Source organism: Nycticebus coucang, chromosome 3 (genome assembly GCF_027406575.1).
Source record: "Nycticebus coucang isolate mNycCou1 chromosome 3, mNycCou1.pri, whole genome shotgun sequence".
In the NCBI taxonomy this organism is placed as follows: Eukaryota; Metazoa; Chordata; class Mammalia; order Primates; family Lorisidae; genus Nycticebus; species Nycticebus coucang.
Window position 1 is genome coordinate 21,659,150 of NC_069782.1, and position 17,057 is coordinate 21,676,206.

Sequence of the window (17,057 nt, forward strand, 5' to 3'; positions counted from 1 at the left end):
CTGTGTCTTGATGAATACCTGAACACACATTAACAACAGCACAAATCATTTGAGAGTTAAAGGGACCTGAGTATAAAATGAATAATATTTTGTCACAGGTTATCTCCTTGTAATAGTTTTGTTTTTTTTTTTAAATTAGATCTAACTCATGGATTTTCCTATAGAGAGCTCCAAGCCAGAGCCAAATAAATGACCAAGGTAAGCTGGTGACGTTGTATCTACCACAGGTTGAAGCCACCACGATTGTCTGCAGAGAGAACCACCAATCTACCTTCAGTAGTCCAGATCAACCAGGAAATTCATCAGTGTGAAAATCTAGCTGTGTCCTGTAACTCTTTCCTAAGTTGAACTGTCAATCATTGCTTGCAGCTTTAAAAATCAGAATATGTAAGAAGCTGGCTGAGTGCCTGGCTAAACACCAAATCAAAACCAAAATCATTGAATTACTTCAGAGAAAAAAGCAGTAAGACTTGTAGAACTGAATGGTGCTGTAAGGGCTTTCTGACTCAAGCTTTTCCCCTCATCCTGCACAGACACATATACACAAACACACAGGCGATAAATTAAGGCCCAGGTAGGTGACAAAGTCTGTCTAGGGCCAAAATGCCTATTTCTTAACAATGGAATATTTTTCAAAGAGTGATAAGCTGCAACAATATGTCTCCCAGATCCTTTCTCTCCTCTCCTGGCAGCAAGGATCACAGCCTCAAAATGTGTGGCCTCCTAACAGTCTTATCCTAACAATGCCGGAGAATTAGTAAAGCTTGATTTTGATATTTTTCCTTCTCTGCTCAAAAATCTTTCAAAATTACTGAGGAAATAGCAAATCTTGAGCTCAACATTCATGACCCTCTAGTTCTGACATTTTTTTCCTTTTTAATTTCCCTTTAATGCAATCAACTGAGCTACTCACACATCTGCGGGTGCATGTCTGAGCTTCCTTGCCTCTCTCCCTTTGCTCCTGGTGGGTATCCAAAGCTAATCTCATTCAAGGCCCAGCTCAACTGCCAGCAAAACCTTTTTGGAGCCCTCCCAACTAGAAGTCATCATTTCTCTCAGTTTTTCTCTTCTACATTTTCTTATAATCAGGCACAGTTCGTCTCTTCCCACTAGACCAGAAACTTCTACAGGGAAGGAACCTTGATTTCTCTCTTCATGGCCACCATAGTACCTTGCTCTTAAATATTTGTTAAACTCGTCAATATATTCTCAATATATTGAGAATCACTCATCTTTCAAAACTTTAAGTTTTGGGGTGGGGTGTGTGCCACACCTTTTAGGGGCAAGACACGATTGCAAGAGGGACTTTGCCTAACAAATGAAATCAGTGTAACCTGGTTTATTGTACCTTCAATGAATCCCCAACAATAAAAAAAAAAAAGTTTAAGTTTTTTTTTAATCTACCAATTATGCTAATTATACTTCAACTTTTTAACTAGAGGAAGAGACATAATGAATATGGAAAGACTGCTTTTAAAAATAATTTTTAATTTTTAAATTATTTTACTTATATCTCAGATGCAAATCTGCTTGAAAAACTTCTTTCCAATTCCTATTCTAAGTTACTGGTTTTAAAAGTCTGTCAACTTGGGCGGTGCCTGTGGCTCAGTTGGTAAGGCGCCGGCCCCATATACCAAGGGTGGCGGGTTCAAACCCAGCCCCAGCTGAACTGCAACAAAAAAATAGCTGGGCGTTGTGGTGGGCGCCTGTAGTCCCAGCTACTCGGGAGGCTGAGGCAAGAGAATTGCTTAAGCCCAGGAGTTAGTTGGAGGTTGCTGTGAGCTGTGTGATGCCATGGCACTCTACCGAGGGCCATAAAGTGAGACTCTGTCTCTACAAAAAAAAAAAAAAAAGTCTGTCAACTTATTTCAGTCAATCACAGAATGATAATCCTTTACAAGGAAAGGATCTTGAGAAGTCATCTCATCTTATTCATCCTCCACCACTCCCAATCCCTATATGAAATCTTTCAAGAAAAGAAGAACTTACTCTATTTTAAGGATTTCCTAAGATAAATTGCACAAAATTCTTGGTAATTAATTTTGATGTCTCTCTAGACCCTTCCTGTCACAGTATTGCTCCAGAATAAGTCAAACTGAGTCACGTGTGCTATTACCTTATCTCTGGAAAGGCAGTATAGAATAGTGATCAAGACACAAGGCTTCTGAAATTAGACATTTTTTCGGTCTTGGGTAAAGTTATTTGACCTTTCTCTGAGTTTCTACATCTCTGAAATAGGAATAATAATAGTACTTATTTCATAGGATTTGGGCAAGGATTTGATGAAATGCATATGTTCCATATGCATTTAGAACAGTGTAAATGATATATAAATATTGCTGTTATCATTTATTTCCATTTTATTTTGATAGAGATAGGTAATGGGAATAGCTTGTTACTTAGTCTTTCATATCTGAAGGTCTTGAAAACAACGAATCTTTCTTTGCACTAAATAAACCCATTTTCTGGTGTTATTTTTCATTAGACTTATTTTCTAAACTTTTTAAATAGTTCTTTGGCCTCTTAGGGCAGTGAAGAGAGAGCTTCTGGTATTTACTATTACAACAGGGAGTTTTGAACAAAGCCTCTTAAAAGTTCTATCTGTTCCTCTGGCCCCATGCTCCAGGGCTGGCGGGTTTGAGCCCCGCCTGGGCCTGCTTAAAAAAAAAAAAAAAAATCTATCGGGGCAGTGCCTGTGGCTCAAGGGGTAGGGTCACCAGCCCCATATGCCGGAGGTGGTAGGTTCAAACCTGGCCCCAGCCAAAAACTGCAAAAAAAAAAAAAAAAAATTCTATCTATTTAAGGCATATCTTTTTAAAGCTATTCTCCATGCTAAACACTACGGACGTATAACAATATTACATAAGATAGGCAAGAGCCCTGCCTTCATGGGGTGAGCCCGTTTTACCTGCAGAAACAAACTCTTTTACCATGAACCAAAAACTTACCACTCTTTCGAATTCTTTCTTCTAACAAGTCAACATGTCCAGCTGGAAGTTTCTTATTAAAAATCTCAGCTGAACGGAGGAACATAGCTTCAACTGCAGACCCTTTCAGCAAAGCAATCTGATCTTCGTGGTCTAAAGTCTGAAAGCCTGAATAAATATGATAGTCAAATCAGTATTAAGGAATTGGACTTGTATAACAATTTTTCACTTTATATATGAAAAAACAAGATTTCATCATCCCCAACATCACCACTGATAAAATATTTCCACAAAGTGATTTTGTAATTGTTTTACAATTGGGTAGTCCAGTTGAGTCAGTAACTATTCTACTCCCTCCAATAGAAGCTTTTATCTTCACTGAGTAGGATTTATTGAATAAGTTAGGCAAAGGGAGATGTCCATTCCTTACCAGATATATATATATATTTATGGCAGAGACAGACTAATTCAGATGCAGCAACCCTCAGAAGCCAGAGCTAGGCAGATACTCTACGAGCCTTTATTTTAGTCACACGTGGTATGAAAGGGCCAACTTCACAGAACGTAAACACCCACAAACCAGACAAAACATTACATGCATATAGAATATTTGGTTGATTCATTAGTCTTCAGTTAATCTAGAGAATGGGTAGCATTTCTCTCAAAAGCCAATTAAAGTCATATTGTGGTACCTGCTCTGAACCTCAGACTGCACCATGCAGGGTGAGGAAAACCAGAAAAATATGGGAAGAACTGCCACGCCAGAATAATGTAACACTGCCCTGAAAATCCAAAGTCTTTATCCAGACTTGTATGATGCAGTTCCCAACAGTCTCCCTGACCTCACTTCCTGCTCCTCCTTCCCCCCACTCTCTGTGCTCCAGCCCCTGGCTCTGCTGTGTATACACAAGCCCAGTTTTGCCCCTGGGATGAATGCTCTTCTCAGACATTGCCATGTCCCACTCCCTCACTGCAATCAGGTCTCTCTCTGCTCCAGAGTTACCTATCCTAAAAGAATACTCCCAGCCCTTACTGGTCTCTCCCTGCTTTATTTTTGTTCATAGAACTTACCACTATCTGACATGACATTATAGATTTGTTTGCTTATTGTCAACTGTCTGCCCCCTCTATTGAGGGTGAACTGGCCCAAGATGTCAGAAACATTGTTTTGTTTTCTTTTGTATCCCAAGTGTCCAGCATGTAATAGGTACCCAAGAGTTATTTGTTGAACAATTGAATGAATGAATGGGAAACAAAACATTTGCATGCTGGTACACACACACAAAACTAATATAAATAGAGAAAAATAATACCATTAGGATCTAAATGGCTTAGGGAAGGATTAAACAACAACGAGAGACTAGGGAAGCGTGCAATGCTAAGGATTCGCAGTCACTATTCTTAAGAATCTGTGGCTCACCAAGAGAGAAGGCTGAAGAACGCACATCAACACCGCTGAGGCAAGTTGTGATCACAAGGACGCAAACAAAAGCTGAGACTTCAAGCCAGAGTAGAAGTTGCAATAGGATCGAACAGAAACCAGCTGAAAACAAGACAGAACCACTTTGCTCCACCACACCAGACAGGGCCCCAGTTTCTCAGGCCACAACACTGTACGGGCCCTCGATAAAACCCCAGGGGAAAAACCAAAGGGAGTAAACCATGGGGCGGAATCAGCGGAAAAACTCTGGTAACATGAATAACCAGAATAGATCAACCCCCCCAAGAAAAGATACGGCAGATGTGATTGAAGATCCCATTCATAAACAACTGGCTGAGATGTCAGAAGTCGAATTCAGAATTTGGTTTGCAGACAAGATTAATAAAATGGAATTAGGAATTCGAGGAGAAATTCAAAAGTTGTCTCAAGAATTTAACGAATTTAAAGACAAAACCACCAAAGACTTAGACACACTGAAACAAGAACTTACAGCCCTCAAAGATATGAAAAATACAGTAGAATCCCTCAGTAACAGAATGGAGCAAGCAGAAGAAAGGATTTCTGACATTGAAGATAAAGTCTTCGAACGCTCCCAATCTCTCAAAGAGGAAGAGAAATGGAGAGCAAAAACGGATCACTCACTCAGAGAGCTCTCAGATAATTCGAAAAAACATAACATAAGGGTTATAGGAATTTCGGAGGCTGATGATGTGGCAGCCAAGGGCACAGAGGCCCTTCTACATGAAATTATGAAAGAAAATTTTCCAGACATGCCTAGAGAATCTGAAATTCAGATAGCAGACAGCTTCAGAACCCCAGCACGATTCAACCCCAAAAAGCCATCTCCCAGACATATCATAATTAGCTTCACTAAAGTTAACATGAAAGAGAAGATTCTCAAAGCAGCCCGGCGAAAGAAAACTATAACGTACAAAGGTAAGAATATTAGAATAACTGCAGATCTCTCTGCTGAAACTTTTCAAGCAAGAAGAGGCTGGTCATCAACTTTTAATCTCCTAAAGCAAAAAAAACTTTCAACCCAGGATCTTGTATCCAGCTAAACTGAGTTTCATCTATGATGGAGAAATTAAATACTTCAATGACATTCATATGTTGAAAAAATTTGCCATAAGTAAACCAGCTCTTCAGGATGTTCTCAGACCTATCCTCCACAATGACCAACCCAATCCTATACCACAAAAGTAAACTCACTCAGAAACTTCGGATCAAACTCCAACTTCCACACTGGCGAAAGGATTAAAAATGTCCACTGGACCTTTGAAAAACTCGATACCCAAAATTCCACCAGACTTATCCTTACTCTCCATCAATGTGAATGGCTTAAACTGTCCTCTAAAGAGGCATAGGTTAGCTGACTGGATACAAAAACTTAAGCCAGATATTTGTTGCATACAAGAGTCACATCTCAACTTAAAAGACAAATACAGACTCAGGGTGAAAGGATGGTCATCCATATTTCAGGCAAATGGTAATCAGAAAAAAGCAGGTGTTGCAATTTTATTTGCAGATACAGTAGGCTTTAAACCATCAAAAGTAAGGAAGGACAAGAATGGTCACTTCATATTTGTTAAGGGTAATACTCAATATGACGAGATCTCAATTATTAATATCTATGCACCCAACCAGAATGCACCTCAATTTATAAGAGAAACTCTAACAGACATGAGTAACTTGATTTCCTCCAGCTCCATAATCGTTGGAGATTTCAACACTCCCTTGGCAGTGTTGGATCGATCCTCCAGAAAGAAGCTGAGCAAAGAAATCTTAGATTTAAACCTAACCATCCAGTATTTAGATTTAGCAGACATCTACAGAACATTTCATCCCAACAAAACTGAATACACATACTTCTCATCAGCCCACGGAACTTACTCCAAAATTGATCACATTTTAGGTCACAAGTCTAACCTCAGTAAATTTAAAGGAATAGAAATTATTCCATGCATCTTCTCGGACCATCATGGAATAAAACTTGAATTGAGTAACAACAGGAATCTGCATACCCATACAAAAACATGGAAGTTAAATAACCTTATGCTGAATGATAGCTGGGTCAGAGATGAGATTAAGAAAGAAATCACCAATTTTTTGGAACAAAATGACAATGAAGACACAAGCTATCAGAACCTCTGGGACACTGCAAAGGCAGTTCTAAGAGGGAAATTTATAGCACTGCAAGCCTTCCTCAAGAGAACGGAAAGAGAGGAAGTTAACAACTTAATGGGACATCTCACGCAACTGGAAAAGGAAGAACATTCCAACCCCAAACCCAGTAGAAGAAAAGAAATAACCAAAATTAGAGCAGAATTAAATGAAATTGAAAACAAAAGAATAATACAACAGATCAATAAATCAAAAAGCTGGTTTTTTGAAAAGGTCAATAAAATAGATAAACCTCTGGCCAACCTAATCAGGAAAAAAAGAGTAAAATCTCTAATATCATCAATCAGAAACAACAAAGACAAAATAACCACAGACTCATCAGAAATCCAAAAAATCCTTAATGAATATTACAAGAAACTTTATTCTCAGAAATATGAAAATCTGAAGGAAATAGACCGATACTTGGAAGCACGCCACCTTCCAAGACTTAACCAGAATCAAGTGGAAATGTTGAACAGACCCATAACAAGTTCAGAAATAGCATCAACTATACAAAACCTCCCTAAAAAGAAAAGCCCGGGACCAGATGGTTTCACGTCAGAATTCTACCAAACCTTTAAAGAGGAATTAGTACCTATATTACTCAACCTGTTCCAAAATGTAGAAAAAGAAGGAAGACTACCCAACACGTTCTATGAAGCAAATATCACCCTGATCCCCAAACCAGGAAAAGACCCAACAAGAAAAGAAAATTATAGACCAATATCACTAATGAATATAGATGCAAAAATATTCAACAAGATCCTAACAAACAGAATCCAGCAACACATCAAACAAATTATACATCATGACCAAGTTGGTTTTATCCCAGGGTCTCAAGGCTGGTTCAATATACGTAAATCTATAAATGTAATTCAGCACATAAACAAATTGAAAAACAAAGACCATATGATTCTCTCAATTGATGCAGAAAAAGCTTTTGATAATATCCAGCATCCCTTCATGATCAGAACACTCAAGAAAATTGGTCTAGAAGGGACTTTTCTTAAACTGATAGAGGCTATCTACAGCAAACCCACAGCCAATATCATATTGAATGGAGTTAAATTGGAATCATTTCCACTCAGATCAGGAACCAGACAAGGCTGCCCATTGTCTCCATTGCTTTTCAACATTGTAATGGAAGTTTTAGCCACCGCAATTAGGGAAGAAAAGGCGATCAAGGGTATCCATATAGGGTTAGAAGAGATCAAACTCTCGCTCTTCGCAGATGATATGATTGTGTATCTGGAAAACACTAGGGACTCTACTACAAAACTCCTAGAAGTGATCAAGGAATACAGCAGCGTCTCAGGTTACAAAATCAACATTCATAAATCGGTAGCCTTTATATACACCAACAACAGTCAAATTGAAAAAGCAGTTAAGGACTCTATCCCATTCACAGTAGTGCCAGAGAAGATGAAATATTTGGGAATTTACCTAACAAAAGACGTGAAAGATCTCTATAAAGAGAACTATGAAACTCTAAGAAAAGAAATAGCTGAAAATGTTAACAAATGGAAAAACATACCATGCTCATGGCTAGGAAGAATCAACATTATCAAAATGTCCATACTACCCAAAGCAATATATACTTTCAATGCACTCCCTATTAAAGCTCCACTGTCATATTTTAAAGATCTTGAAAAAACATTACTTCGTTTTATATGGAATCAGAAAAAACCTCGAATAGCCAAGACATTACTCAGAAATAAAAACAAAACAGGAGGAATCACACTACCAGACCTCAGACTTTACTACAAATCGATAGTGATCAAAACAGCATGGTATTGGCACAAAAACAGAGAAGTAGATATCTGGAATAGAATAGAGAACCAAGAGATGAATCCAGCTACTTACCGCTATTTGATTTTTGACAAGCCAATTAAAAACATTCAGTGGGGAAAAGATTCCCTATTTAACAAATGGTGCTGGGTGAACTGGCTGGCAACCTGCAGAAGACTGAAATTGGACCCACACCTTTCACCATTAACTAAGATAGACTCTCATTGGATTAAAGATTTAAACTTAAGACATGAAACTATAAAAATACTAGAGGAGAATGCAGGGAAAACCCTTGAAGAAATTGGTCTGGGTGAGTATTTCATGAGGAGAACCCCCCGGGCAATTGAAGCAGCTTCAAAAATACACTACTGGGACTTGATCAAACTAAAAAGCTTCTGCACAGCTAAGAACACAGTAAGCAGAGCAAGCAGACAGCCCTCAGAATGGGAGAAAATATTTGCAGGGTATAACTCTGACAAAGGTTTAATAACCAGAATCCACAGAGAACTCAAACGCATCAGCAAGAAAAAAACAAGGGATCCCATCGCAGGCTGGGCAAGGGATTTGAAGAGAAACTTCTCTGAAGAAGACAGGCGCACGGCCTTCAGACATATGAAAAAATGCTCATCATCTTTAATCATCAGAGAAATGCAAATCAAAACTACTTTGAGATATCATCTAACTCCAATGAGACTAGCCTATATCACAAAATCTCAAGACCAGAGATGTTGGCGTGGATGCGGAGAAAAGGGAACACTTCTGCACTGCTGGTGGGAATGCAAATTAATACATTCCTTTTGGAGGGATATATGGAGAACACTCAGAGATCTAAAAATAGATCTGCCATTCAATCCTGTAATTCCTCTGCTGGGCATATACCCAGAAGACCAAAAATCACAACATAACAAAGATATTTGTACCAGAATGTTTATTGCAGCCCAATTCATAATTGCTAAGTCATGGAAAAAGCCGAAGTGCCCATCGATCCACGAATGGATTAATAAATTGTGGTATATGTATACCATGGAATACTATGCAGCCTTAAAGAAAGATGGAGACTTTACCTCTTTCATGTTTACATGGATGGAGCTGGAACATATTCTTCTTAGTAAAGTATCCCGAGAATGGAAGAAAAAATATCCAATGTACACAGCCCTACTATGAAACTAATTTGGGACTCTCACATGAAAGCTATAACCCAACTACAACTTAACAATAGGGGGAAGTGGGAAAGGGGGGGGTGGGTAGAGGGAGGGGAATCGGTGGGATCACACCTGTGGTGCATATTACAGGGGTATTTGCGAAACTTGGTAAATGTAGAATGTAAATGTTTTGGCACAGTAACTGAGACAACGCCGGAAAGGCTATGTTAACCACTGTGATAAAAATGTGTCAAATGGTTTATGAAGTGAGTGTATGATGCCCCATAATCATATCATTGTATACACTTATGATTTAATAAAAAAATTAAAAAAAAAAAAAAAAAAAAAAAAAAAAAAAAAGATTTGATTGTCAGAAAATAAAGATTCCTGTATATTCTAAAAAAAAAAAAAAAAAAAAAAAAAAAAAAAAAAAGAATCTGTGAGCTTCTCTGAGGGCAGCAGCCATGCCTTTTTCCCTCTGGGTCTCCAGCACCCTGGACAGTGCCTGGCGCACACTATGCTTAATGAACTACTGCATGGAATGACTCAATTTCATTTTTCAGTGTATGGTGCCCCATGATTGCATTAATGTACACAGCTATGATTTAATAATTTAAAAAAAAAGAAATCTAGTGTTGAGCTTTATGCACTATGTGACACTGGGAGAAAAGATTAAAAAAATTTTTTCGTTTTTCACAAAACGGCCTTCCAGCATTACTATTATATCCCTATTACTACTATTCGTTAATAATGTTATCTCTGTAATGATTGCTGAATAATTTTTTTCCTTCTCCAGGGTTTTTGCTGCCTTTTATTTCCTTCTGTATTTTTAAATTTTTCCTTCTGCTTTCATCATTGCATACCTGTTCATTATACTGCTTTCCTCAAGAGCAACACAATAGGGATTGGGAAGAAGAGATGTTAAGATGTTGCTAATGCTTTCAGGTAAGCTACTTTCTTATGAATATGATTTTTGTCTTCAATTATTTCTTGACTCAAAACCAATTGACCATTTGAACTGCAAAATCTGCTCCCACAGAAAATAACCAAAAATATCATATGTTTCCCTCTTCCAATTCTTCTCCCCACAGACTTTACTCTTGCGTAATTTTGGTTTTGAGTGAGATTGCCTCAACTTAATTAGAATATAGCAAATTAAGCTCTTCTTTCATTGTCAATAAAGAAATGAAAGAATATTAATGTTTCAACGATAGCAAGAACTTTCTCCACACATTTTATGAATCTTATGTAGGCTTATGTCTATTCATGACACATTTAATAAAATAATGACAGAAGGGAAATTAACATGTCTAATTAAAATCTTATGTCAGAAGTTCCCTTCTGTAATTTAATATCACAGGGTTATGCTGCTATCCAAGGTATTTATTATACTCTCCTTGACCATGAGATTCTACTAATACTTTTTAAAAACACCGAAACACCTTAAATCTATTGACTTAGATAGCATTGATACAATAGCAGAAAGAATTTGAGACTTAGAGATAAGACCCCTGCACTCCTGTTTTGTGCTGGACCCATCAAATAACTGCAGATAAGTCTTTCTCCCTTGTCTCACACAAGCAAGTATTCATCCAGCCCTATCAATTTTTGAATCTCTCCTCATTTGTTTTCCCACTGCTATTTCTTTAAGCCCTCTTGCCCAGATTTGTGCAGTAGTATACTGACTGATACTTCCTGCCTCCAGTCCTCCCTATTCAAATACATCTTATACAAACCTGATAAAGCCATCTCTTTATAACAAAAATTTCATTTATCTCTCTAAGCCACCCAAATCTCTTTACAATCCAGGAGACATGGATTCAATTCTTTATTTAGGCCATTATCATTCTGATGCCAACTCACCTTATTGTCCTTTCAAGGAACCCACCATAAACATTATATAATAGTCATACTGAATTTTCTCTCCCATTTCTAATAACCCTATCCTTCTTCATGCCTCATTATCATTTCATAAGAATATCTCTCAACTTAGAATTCTCCTTCTCCTAGTTGCCAACTAAAAAAATTCTTTTACTCTTAGACTTAACTCAAATATGATCCTCTCTGAAGTCTCCCCTTTTTTCCCAGACACAGTTAGCAACTAATTCCTCTCCATTCAAACAAAACTAGAGAGAGAGAGAGTGTGTGTGTGTGTGTGTGTGTGTGTGTGTGTTCATAATACCCTTTAACCACTCTCCTTGAAGTTAACAGCAAGTATAAACAATGCCCTTTAACCACTCTCCTTGAAGTTAATAGCAAGTATAAACAATGACTTAGTGAATGAATAAATTGTTGAGTGATCACTTGGCAAAGTCTCAATTTTTTGATCTATTGATTTGGAAGAATTATAACTGATTTCAAAAATCCTTTCTGGCTGTAAAACCTCATGTCTATAGTAGTCAGACACATTAATTTAAATCAGATGTGCCATTCACTTTACAATAAGCAGACTTGCCTCTCTCAATGTCACAAGAGTATTTTAGAATACAGCAGAGAAATAACTAAATTCTTATAAGTGAAAATACTGGGTAATAGTATTAATAATACTGATAATAAATCTGAACTCACAGAAATGTTTTGAGAATTGAACAAAACACTTCATGTAAAATTATTAATATAATCTATAAATCCTCAATATTAACATTTTAATTTAAAAAATACCTGGCAGCCTTTTGGTGAATTCAACAAGAATCTGTACATGACTTGTAGCCATTTCAGTTAAAATGAGAAAATTTTCTTCTGCACTGAATTCTTCTTTTAACTAAATTTTAAGAAAAAAGCAAATGACTAGTAAGCAGATAGAAAATGATAAATCAATACAAAGTCATTAGACTAAAGAAAAAACATATTTAGAAAATAAAATTTAAAGACCCAGCTCATACTTCTCAGATCTTTGTAAAGCAAGGTTACTATTACTTCTAACTCTTTAATTGTTTAATCCTGGTAAGAGTTTAAATGTATAATATAACTTAAATTCTCAGTTTTAATCATTTCAAAGTAACATATTTACATATAAATTCCATCTGTAAAATAATAAAAACTCAAGAAAGTATTAATTTTAAATCCATGTATTTTCAGATATTATACATACAATTTTGTTTGTTATTTCCTGGGGCATCCTCTGTTTGTTATATGAATCCATAATATAATATAGAAGATTCTGTTGATCTGGGGTGAGTTCAGTTTTCTCCTACACTGGCAAGAAAATAAAAGGTGTTAGAGAGGGTGGCTATAAGACATTCTTTCTATATGTGCATTTACCTGAAGTGAACTATAACAGAAATCATTGAGAAAAAAAATCCCTAAATAAGCAGAAACTATGAGCTCTAATATAGTGTTTAATCTCTTTCTTTGGTTCTTTAGGCAAGTCGTATTATGTTTCACTAAATTTGTCCCAAGTTGCTCATTTTTCATTCATAAAACAGAGGTAACAAAATATTCTTTCATGAATTTTTAGGAATAAATAATAGTCAAATATGAAGCATATTGAGCCCATTCATAAAGAAGGTCAGTAAAAGTTGAATCATAACTAATGAAAAATGCCAGCATAGCGTGAACACCATGAATACTATATTCATGTTGAATGAAATGTTTCACATGTATACTCTTACAGTGTGGCCCATAGACCAAATCTTTCTGGCTTTGTAAATAAAGTTTTATTGGAACACAGATACACTCTTTTGTTTATGTATTGTCTATGCTGCTTTTGCATTAAGATGGCAGAGTTGAATAGTTGTGACAGATACTATGTGGCCAAAGTCTACAATATCTGGCCCTTTAGAAGAAAACTTTGTTGTTCAGTCCACAATCTGGACAATTCAGACCTGAAATTTCTCTTTCCCTTGTAACAGTGTCTTTTGAAAAGTGAGAACAATTATATCAACTCTGCTTCCTTATACCAAAGTGTTACTGATAAAGCACTGTGGCAAAATAAGACTTTTATATAAAATTATTTTTTCTGAAATTATACAAAATGATATATTTGAAAAACTAAATGTCGATAAAATTTTTATCAACAGTATAATGAATATTGAGAAGGGTGTGGTTTGATAATTGTGGCTTATTTGTTTTTCAGCTAATGGCAAATTAAAATTCCACCAAAGGTTTCAGGATACAAAATCAGTAGTATTTCTATACATCAATAATGATCTGGCTAAAAATCAAATTAATAAGGCAGTCACATTTATTATAGCTACATAAAATTAAACCCTAGGAACATATTTAATGAAGGAAGTAAAATATCTCTACGAGGAAAACTACCAAACACTAATGAAAGAAATTGTGTAAAAAAAGTAAAAAAAAAAAAAGAAAGAAATTGTAGATGACACAAACAAATGAAAAATTCCCATGCTTGTGGATTAGAAGAATTAATATTGTTAAAATGACCACACTGCCCAAAGAAATCCGCAGATTCAATGTAATACCAACATCATTTTTTGAAGAACTGGGTGGGGGGAATAATTCTAAAGTTCATAGAACTCTACTCCCCAAAAAATGATCTTCAGCAAAATAAACAAAGCTGTAGACATCACATTGCCTGACTTCAAATTATAATACAAGACTATAATGAATAAAACAGCATCATACTGATATAAAAAATGAACACATAGATCAATGACACAGAATGGACACCCAGAAATAAAGTCACATACTTACAGCCAACTGATCTTTGAATAAGTAGACAAGAACACAGAGTGGGGAAAAGATACCCCTTTCAATAAATAGTGCTTTATTTATTGGATTGCCATATGCAGAAGATTAAAACTGGACTCTTATCTCCCATAACATACAAAAATCACCCCAAGATGGATTAAAGACTTGAATTTAAGACCTGAACCTATAAAAATACTAGAAGAAAATCTAGGGAAAACTCTTTTGGACATTGGTCTAGGTAGAGAATTCACGACCAAAGACCTCAAAAACACAGACACCAAAACCAAAAATAGACAAGTGGGATTTAAAAAAACAAAAAGGCTTTTGCACAGCAAATGAAATAATCAACAGAGTGAATAGGCAACCTTAGAAATAGGAGAAAATATGGGTAAACTACACATCAGGCAGAGGACTAATATACTGAAATTATAAGGAACTCAAACTATTCAACAACAACAAAACCCCAAATAACTCCTTAGGAAGTGGGCTAAGCACATTTTTCAAAAGAAGACAAACAAATGGCCAAAAAGTACATGAAAAAAAATGTTCAACATCACTAATCCTTAGAGAAGTACAAATTAAAACCACAGTAATATATCATCTTATACCAATTACAATGGCTACTATTAAAAAGACAAAAAATAACAGATGTTGGTGAGGATGCAGAGAACAGAGAACTCTTACAGTTGATGAGAATGTAAATTAGTGCAACTCTATAAAAAATATTATGGCGATTTCTCAAGAAACTAAAAATAGATCTACCATACTATCCAGCAATCCCATTACTGGGAATCTACTCAAAGGCAAAGAAATCGATGTCTAAAAAAGATACCTTCTCTCATACGTTTATCAAGCACTGTTTATAATAGCAAAGATATGAAACTGACCTAAGCTGTCCATCAACAGAAGACTGGATGAATAAATAAAATGTACACACACATACATACACACACACACAAAGAACACTATTCAGCCTTAAAAAGGAATGAAATCATGTATTTTGCAGCAACACAGATGGAACTGGAGGCCATTGCTTAAGTCAAAGAACTCATACACAGAAAGACAAATATCTCATGTTCTCACAAGTATGAGCTAACTAATGTGCACCTGGAACCACAATATAGAATGATGGACAGCTGAGATACAGAGGGGTGGGAGTCTGAGAGTAGGAAAGACAATGGTGGGTATCATGTGTTTTGCTCAGGTGATGGATGCCCTGAAGGCTTGGACTTCACCACAATGCAATATATCAATGTAACAAAGGTGCATTTGTACCCTGTGCACACATACAAATAAAAAATTAAAAAGTAAAATTAAAAAATAAAATTAAAGGGCACATCATCCATTTAAAAAAAAATCTACCAAATGTCCTGTGCTTTATCATAATATGTTTGTCTAATCATCTGGGATATTTTTCCCTATTTTGAACTAAGTTGTTCAAAGGATTTCTTGAGAAATTTGTGACCTCAGTGAGAAGGGCTTTTCTCAATTGGTCTGCAAATGTGTATTCATCCTGTTGTACTGGTTGATAAGGAAAGCCTCTAATTGAGACCACATTCTTCCTATCTTGAGCCTTTCTTAGGGAAAAATAAATAAGAATCAAAACTCAGTTGGAAAAAATGTGTCTTATACACAAAATCCTTTATACTGACAACCACTAGGAAGTAAGAGTAAGAAGGGAGTCACATAGAGGGGAGACTGTAGACTTTTTACTTTATACACTGCTATTATTTGCATTTTTACATCAAAGCATATATTACTCTCTTGCTTAGGAAGAAAAGAAAGAATCCATGTTAATGCACCCTTGGACTGGAGATTCTGCTGTGGCCATGGCTCTACTTTGAAAGCGTTCCAGCCAGATCTCTGTGCATCTAGACGCTGGGCTCCTGCCTGCTGTGGTAGACCCCATTGCATGTTATTACCCTGCATGACTTGGTCGTCGAGGTCACCTGTCTCAAGTCACGACCTTCGCTGTCTTCATTAATCATCTGATCTGCAGGCTGCTTCACATTTTTCCTCAGTCGTTTAGATTTGCACTGAATTTCAGTTAACAAACCTAAAAAAAAAAAAAAAGCATAGAAACGTCACCAATTACCAAAAGTACTGTTGGGTGTGTGGTCATAAAACAGCTGACGTGTACTCAGCTGAGAAGATGTATGCAATTTGGCACAGGACTAATTCTAGACTTTCTGGCATTTTAAAAAGAGAGAGCTAAGGTTTAAAACTTGACCTTAAACACGAAGTTTAACCTTTGTGAGTCTCAGTTTCCTCATTTGGAAAATGGGAGTAATATTTATCTCATAGATACTTGTATAGATTAAATATAATTATATCTTTTCTTGCTGGGATTTATACCTATAAAGAATTTGTGATGCAAAACCTTTGTACAAATGCCGAGTATTCAGCCAATACAAAGGTGAATGACACTCTCCCGTATTCCTGGTCTAAGGGAACCTTGAAAGCTGTTGTTTCAAAACACAGCATTGATATAATTTTCAATCATGTTTACATACTGCATCATAAGAAGTGCATTTGATTTCACATTAAACACACATAGACTTGTTGAGTAAAACAAATACAAATATCCATTAGGGAAAAATTTTGAAACCTGTTAATTTTCAGAACTGTACAAATTATTGAGAATATAATTAAAGTTGAAAATAATGCAAGGTGACTTTGAAAATTTCTTTGGGGGGATCATACAATATCAAAATGGATTTACACTTAAACAGAGCCCTAAAAAACAATGGCTTCCATCGTCCCATTTAACTTCCTTCTCCTCTCAATGTTAATAAAACAAAGTTCCAGGAATTCCTTTGTATGGATAATGTATTTTGTAGGCTCATGAAAGATCTACCTCTGTTACTAGACAAGTTTATGTTCATGAATAATATCATAGACTCTGCCAGGTAGACTCATGCAAAATATCCTTGGAGCTGCATT

The 17,057-nt window shown here is 36.2% G+C and overlaps 1 protein-coding gene across 9 annotated transcripts in view; it reads right to left on the reverse strand.

Moving 5' to 3' along the window:
* The window catches only part of NR1H4 (nuclear receptor subfamily 1 group H member 4), an 80,952-nt gene that overhangs the window by 11,272 nt on the left and 52,623 nt on the right, over positions 1–17,057 (reverse strand). For all 9 annotated transcript variants that reach the window (XR_008378734.1, XM_053582998.1, XM_053583005.1 and 6 more), the window contains 4 exons: positions 16,037–16,170; positions 12,553–12,651; positions 12,123–12,222; positions 2,949–3,095 (listed from right to left, as the gene is read on the reverse strand). Coding sequence is in view for 8 of the 9 variants with exons in the window: in XM_053582998.1 (XP_053438973.1) it covers positions 2,949–3,095; positions 12,123–12,222; positions 12,553–12,651; positions 16,037–16,170 (480 nt within the window). In the remaining variant the exon portion in view is untranslated. The remainder of the gene's footprint in view (positions 1–2,948; positions 3,096–12,122; positions 12,223–12,552; positions 12,652–16,036; positions 16,171–17,057) is intronic.